The sequence below is a fragment of the Penaeus japonicus genome, unplaced genomic scaffold (genome assembly GCF_977035675.1).
Source record: "Penaeus japonicus unplaced genomic scaffold, GWHDUDI00000001_assembly GWHDUDI00000004, whole genome shotgun sequence".
NCBI classification, from domain to species: Eukaryota; Metazoa; Arthropoda; class Malacostraca; order Decapoda; family Penaeidae; genus Penaeus; species Penaeus japonicus.
The window spans coordinates 10506529-10514028 of record NW_028234406.1 but is presented as its reverse complement, the minus strand read 5'-3'; the positions used below and the strand labels follow the sequence as shown (position 1 = coordinate 10514028).

The window sequence follows — 7500 nt, the reverse complement described above, 5'->3', positions numbered from 1 at the left end:
ATAAATATATACATATATATATACAGATATATATAATATTATATTAATATATATAATATTATATCATATATATATAAAATATATAAAGAACTATAAATATATAAGACAATCACACACACCCTCACTCCAACAGAACTCTCACTCAAACACTCTCACACACAATCAATTTCAAACACACACAGACACTCACCCACACACACACACCCCTCACACACACACCCACCACAAACACCCACACAACACACCAACCCTCACACTCACAAACCCCACACACACACTCACACACCCACCACACACTCCCCCCACACACCACACCCACTCACTCACACCACACCCACACACACTACACACACCCCCACTCACACACACCCACACAACACACACCACCCACACACCACACCCACACTCACCACTCACCCCCACACACTCACCACCCACACACTCACACACACACAAAAACACACACACACACAATCACACACACCACACTCACACACACAGCCACACACCTCACAAACACACACACTCTCACACACACTACACACACTACACACACGCTCTCTCACACACTGCACACACACTACACACACTATAAATCTGCCAACAGCACCACACTCAGCCTATCAAAAATACACACTGAAAAACTAAAGTAAATTTTCTCACACAAACACACTCTCACACTCACACCACAACAACTATATCATGAAACAAACCCACTTCATAAACTCTAATGTCAACAAAAATGAATAACTACCAAAATGTCTCAATCGACACTTAACTCAGTCACCTATATAAAACTCCTAAAAAATATCAACTCAACACTCAAACACACAATCATCCATTCAAACAATCTCAAAACTCACTCTATATCATCTCACGTATACTCATCACTCCTCTATCACATCTCTCACATAACAACCTCTCCCTCATGAGTATACTATCCCTCAACATCTCCTAAACACTCGATATGCATCAAATATAAATTTAATATAAATATAAATATAATGAAATGAAAATGAAATAAATTACAAACATTAGAGTGCACATTTCACACAAACCCCCACACCAAAACCTAAATACAAAAAGAAAAAAGTAAAAAGTAGTAACTAACAAATACATAAATAAAAAATACACACAAAACCAACCATACAACAAAAATAGAAGCATAGAAGGGAGGAAGGTAGGAAGAGGGAGAAGAAGAAGGATGATGATGATGATAATAATAGTAATATGAAGAAGAAAGGAATGAAAGAAGAAAAGAAAAAGAAAGAAAGAAAAAAAGAAATAAAGTAAGAAGCAGCACGCATTAACCCATTTGCGAAAGGGTGATTATTTGCCTGATGCTGTTCCCACCATGAAGGTAACAAGTCCACACAGCCTCCACATACGAGATCTCTCCCGGCATGATGCAACACTATGCCTCTCAGAGCGATTTTCACCCGCCTGATAACAAATGTCTATACGAGTGCAACTGCAACAAGTATATATTTAAGTAACTATAAAAAAAGTGTAAGAGAGAGAGAGAGAGATCTTCATGTGAAAGGACACCATCCGGCCAGAGTGAATTATCCCCATGACGTGATAATACGTCATCCCGTGTGAATGGGTTAACCCCTGTATAACAGGTATTTTTGCAGGGTCAGATCTCTTTTATAATGCATTCTTACTTTTATTGAAATAATAATTTATTTATTCCTTCAGTTATGTTGCCCTATCATATTAGTGGTTCATTTGCATCACTTTGCCAATATATTATATATACTCATATTTTAAACTATAAGTCTAAAAAATAATATCTTAAAATGGGGCCCTTCCTGGAAAAGCTTATAAGCAATAACCTAAATCTAAACATATTCAGAAAAACTCTCAAAAACATAATAACAAACATACATGAACAAATACAAATATACACACTCAAATGGTGTCTTGCGATAGTTAAATAAAAAAAAGTATTTTTTTTATTCGCAATATGTACTTGTTTTTTGCAACCATTCTATGTATATTTGTAAAATAGAATAACTACACATATACAACTGGTTCTTAACTTAAAGCATAATATTGCAACCTCCCTAGAGGCTGGGGTCCCTGCATTAGTAATGTTGGGATAAATGTATGACAAAGAAAATTGGGTAAACCTAAAAATTCTGAATAATTTGTTCCTTTTCTAGGAATGTGTTATCAATTAAGAAATGGATATATAAAAACTTGTGTCCAAGGCAGATTATGATTCATATCTTGCATCAATTCTATATTTTCAATAAGTTGACTTAAATTAATAAGAAAAATCTTGTCAAATAAACTTAAAATATAGGATAAATGTTTTAACCAAATTTTTCTGCAAGTAACAGGTATAATGGAAATTATATTTCATTGGTCATTTGGTCTTAACTTTGGAAAAGAAAGACTAATTGATAGTACATCTGCATGTCTGTACATGTGCAAGTGAGTTTCTGTTCACGTGTCAATGTGTCTGTTCATGAGCATCTGTGTGTGTCTATGTGTAAGTATGTATGTGCATGTATGTGTATCTGCATGTGTTATATAGAGCTAGACTTGCTGAGGGATTACTTTTCACCCCCTAGATGGGATTTAGGGACTTTCATTACTGTGAACCTAAAATCTGAAAAAATGTACAGCAAATGGCAATGCCCAGTGTGTCACCCAAAAATATGCATCTCTTTCTATACACCCAAAACTGATGGTTGTTAATGGCTGAACCCTTTATCAAAGAATGCTGGTGATATGATAGAATACCATTTCATAAATCTACAAAAATGTGTACTGTAAAATGTAAACCAACTACTACCGTATTTTTAACCCATTCACGCCAGTTGACTTGCTATTACAACATTCAGTGGTTTTTGGGTTAGACGCCAGTGACGAGATATTTAGTCAAGGCCGGCGTGCCGGGTGAGTTGGTGTACAGCACTCGCTCGCTGCTAGTGCAACCGAGAATCCTGAGGCGTTAGGCTTATGCGTTCGAATACCCCGGCATTCCGACCATTTAGAGCCAAAATGGCCCCGGCATGAATGGGTTAAGCTAACATTAACTTGAGTGAGTATCTACAGCACCATAATGTACCCACTAGATCAGTAAATAGTACGTATGACTCTTGCTTCCATTCTCTAAGAAAGCATACAGTACATCACCAACCAAATGAAAATTTTATCGAAGATTGAAGACTCGAGAGGATGTGATTTTCCTGAGGTCCATGCTTGAGATGGTGCTGGTTAAACCTGGCTGGCTTTGCAATACAGACTGAAATTAACACCAAGCAATGCAGGTGACATGCTAATCCAGGCAGCAAATGACTTGAAGCAAAATGAATTGCACCCATATATATATATTTTTTGGTACATGTTAAATATGTGAAATAGAACTTGAAAATAGCATTCTACTTCAAGAGATATAATCAACTAACATTCACAAAAGCATATTTCCATGGCAAATATTAGTATTCTATGTTAGTGCGAGTGAGGGAGAGAGGAGAGAGGAGAGGGGAGAGAGAGAGTTAGAAAGGGAGAAGGAGTAAGAGGGAGAGAGAGGGATAAGAAGAAAACAGAAGAGAAAACAAAATTGCAAAGATCAGGGAGTAGATATTTCAGGCAGCTGACAAAACTCTGCGATCTTTCACCTAATAAACAAGAAGACTGTTGTTGAGTAATGGAAAGGAGAATGAGGTTCCTTAAGATCCCTGAAGGTCTTTCCTCTTCTGTAATGACCAAGATGGTGCCAACTCTTATTTAATACATACATCAACAGAAAATGAACCCAACTTTCAATTCTCTTACAAATTTAATTACTTTCCTTTTGACAATACAAAATAATTAAGAAAAAACTCTAGTAACTATCAGAGTATATAAACAACTTTACCTATATCAGTGACAAATCCTAATATAAAAAATAATCTAAGGATTATTTCTTTTATACCACTGGGTTATCTCTCTCTCTCTCTTTTTTTTTTTTTTCTTCTTCTCCAAAAATGCATTTCCATATCCATTTCTCCTTGCATATATCCATGAAGTGTTCTCAGACACACAAACACTTTCTTTAACCCCTTCGACACAAGGACGTGTATACTGCGTCCTCGCAGCGCTCGTGAAAAACCCGAGGACGCGCATACTGCGTCATGACTGAGTTCTAGTGGAATTGTTTTCTTTCTTCCGGATACTGTACGAGATCTTTCAGAATAGAGGTCGGATATGATACAATGGATTACTTGACTTTCATTATTATCCCATAAGAGTGGGATTCGCTTATACCAGGGGAGGCACCGATGCGCCCTGCTAGCAATCATTTTATTTTTTATTTATGGAACACTATGTAAAAATATAAAGCTTATTATGATTAGTTACCATACTATTTCAATTGTTTTCTTTGGTCATCTGAGTGAGGCCTCCCACCAAGGTCACTCTTTCCATCTTCCTCCCAACCCATGTAAATAACTTGTCACATGCACATGGGGGAAGAGGTTAACTATACATATTTTGGTATATAACACATGATGATTATGTTGAGGTTTTGGCTTAAAACTTGTCATATTCAATAGCGACATTTAAAATTTGGCACGCGCTGGAAGCTCGGATGCGGAGTGGAGGGCGCTTTCTACTGCCTGTAGTGAAGGGGTTAACATGTTAACTATATGGCAGCTTTGACTGTACCTAGATATTTTACCAGGATATTTCGAAATGCACAGGCTATTTGCACACTGGGGCAATGGACAGCTGCCATGTGCCCAATCATCCAGCAAGATGGCCAGACAAAACCATAAAAAGGCATTCACATCACGTGGTAGGAAGACCAGCCAAGCCATGACATGAATATCTTGTCATCCTTTGTTAACCCATTGGTCGCAGTATTAAATAAATATATGTGCAGTGGGATGGCTGGTTCACATTGTCTGGCACAGTGGTATCAGCGTCTATGACCGACTCTGCCTTTGCAGTAAATCATGCCATCCGCTGATAATGGGTTAAGGGGTTAAGAACTCGTAACAAATAAAATGCTATTACCATAATGCTTACAGTTTCACTATTCTGCCACACTTATATTCTGAGAGCTTAAACAAGCTTCTGACCCACTGCAGACAGTGACAGATTTGCTTGACTGGTTCCGTGGACGGGTACTAGCGCTACCTTGGTAGCACACCAGATGGGTATTATTTTAGAGCATAGGAGCTTAACCTGATGTAAAGCGACTTTTTGCACTCTCATTCATTCACTCATTATTATAATTTGTGTTTTACTATCTGATACTGTTAATCCATATTGTAGTAGACTAAAATTGTAGTATAGAGTCCATATTTGCTCATTATGTTCTTTATAATCAGTGTGACAGACACATAAAGCAATTTTATTTTTTTCTTATCCGAGTACTTTCATAAACAAATAACCATCCCTAATGAAAATACATAAAAATATGGGGAAGGGGACTGTCAGTGGCATCATCACACAGTACTTATATTGGCATAGGGTCAAATTGCAGACAATGAACATGGTCTGGTTCAACTTCATCTTCTCATTTTACCTGCATATCCTGAATGGTCAGTACTCAACATCAGAAGTCAACATATGCGGGTCATTGCTCTCTGAAGATAAGTGCTTGGTAGAGATTGTGAATGGGTGCCTTTCAAGGCTTACTTTCCTACTGGTGCTGAGAGAGAGTAGTGCCATCTTTGTTTAAGATTTAAAATAAAATCTATTTTGGTGAATATTCCAGCAACCATAGTAATTATCATTGCAACACTGCATGGCACTAAAAAGGTTTATCACTGATGGTGATGGAAAAACAGTGATCAACTCTCCCCTAACATCAATATGCCATGACAAGCATTGGCACCTACATGTTGCCTCCATTCTCAGGCCAAAAGAAACCTTTTCCAAATAAACTCCCATCATATTTTTCTTTAATGTTCACTTCACTTCTAGTCCTTTTTATTAATTTTATTCTGGATTTTCTTCATTCCCTTGCAAATTTTCTTTCTTTGCTCTCTCCAAAGTATTGTTAGATAATACCAATTACAGAATAGCTCTATATATGAATTAATTGTTAAGTTAGAATCAAGTTAGAAGTTAGAATCATTGAGCAACACTTTAGCCGTAAGTGTTGCTCAATGTCCAGTAAATTGAACAGATTTCATTGTGACAAATGTAGAAATGTGGTATATGTAGACAAAGCTGAGCATCTACCAGACTGGAAGCGAGTAGAAGTGCTTTAACCCCTCCGAGACAGGCACATCTTAAGGCATTTGGCTCAGGTTGGGCACCTCAAGATGTGTTTATCATTTTCTAAACTTACAGTATGATATATGAGTCTGTAAACAAGATATTAGCAAAGTGATACTAATCATTATTTGGTATGATGCCTACATTACACAACTGAAGGAATAAATTGCTTGTATTTTGCATTGCAAATGTGATCCAACCCTGCTGAACATGCTAGCCACAGAAGGGTTAAATTGATAAGGTAAACAAAGAAAAAAGATGGAAGCTGCATACATCATAAAGAAGGAGAATCTGAACTTCACAAATGGCAATTTCAAATTATTCTTGGTCACAGTTTTGTCAGTTATGCAGAAAACTAGGAAACAGATGACTACTCTGCTCTTCACTGATATACATAGTCATAATCCTCCTTAGTTTGTAATTCTGATGATGGTAAACCATTACAATACATAAATTACATCTCATTTTATAAATCATTCATTCTCATCCATACACTTTCTACAGTCCAGTTAATTTCTTTGAAAAAAAAGAAAAGAACAGAGACCAATAGATTAAGGCTACAAAAATAAGAACTAATACTGGTACTTACGGAGAAGTGGGAGTATGTTGAAATATCATTGGATGAGAGTGTGCCATCTTTCTTTGCAAGCTTCTGTACTGTTGTATTTTTCAAGGTGTTCTGATTTTGCTCCCTCAGTACTGTCCTCCGTGTTGCATTATTGGGAGTCTAGCAAAAAAGACAAGAAAAAAAATTATAACTTGTTATGCTTATAATATTTCCACCCCATCTCTCTGTTTATCACCTTCTTATTTACTGCACAATATCTTAAATGTAAAAAAAACAAAACTATCCAACACTTTTGCTCAATATCCTATGTGACTTTATATGACTCCATGACTCATTTGTTATTTCAGAAGTCAAATGATTAGTCTTCAGATATTCATGAGCTTATCTTCTTGCTTTCAACTAAATAAAATAATATAAAATTAGAAGCAAATCCTGTAAAAAGGTTTGGGGGACTTAGGACTTACGAGAGTGGTGGACTGCCCTGGGGATTCTTCTCCAATTCTTCGTATTTTGGAATTTCTCAGGGTATCATTACGGGCAATTCGTCTCTTAACTGTTGGAGGTCTAGTTCCCATGCGACTCTCCATGTTTAACTGTTTAGCACGGGCATTTTGCTGGAGAAAATATAGGCTGTTACTTATACACACACACACACACACATATAAAATGGAAGACAATGGTGAAATGATTATTTTCCATCAAAATAT

General features: G+C 36.7%; 1 protein-coding gene across 1 annotated transcript in view; it reads right to left on the bottom strand.

The window, feature by feature from the left end:
• The window catches only part of LOC122265800 (protein regulator of cytokinesis 1-like), a 21370-nt gene that overhangs the window by 4879 nt on the left and 8991 nt on the right, over positions 1-7500 (bottom strand). The window contains exons 12-13 of the mRNA XM_086536019.1: positions 7258-7407; positions 6815-6952 (exon numbers count right to left, since the gene is read on the bottom strand). Coding sequence (XP_086392145.1) covers positions 6815-6952; positions 7258-7407 — 288 coding nt within the window. The remainder of the gene's footprint in view (positions 1-6814; positions 6953-7257; positions 7408-7500) is intronic.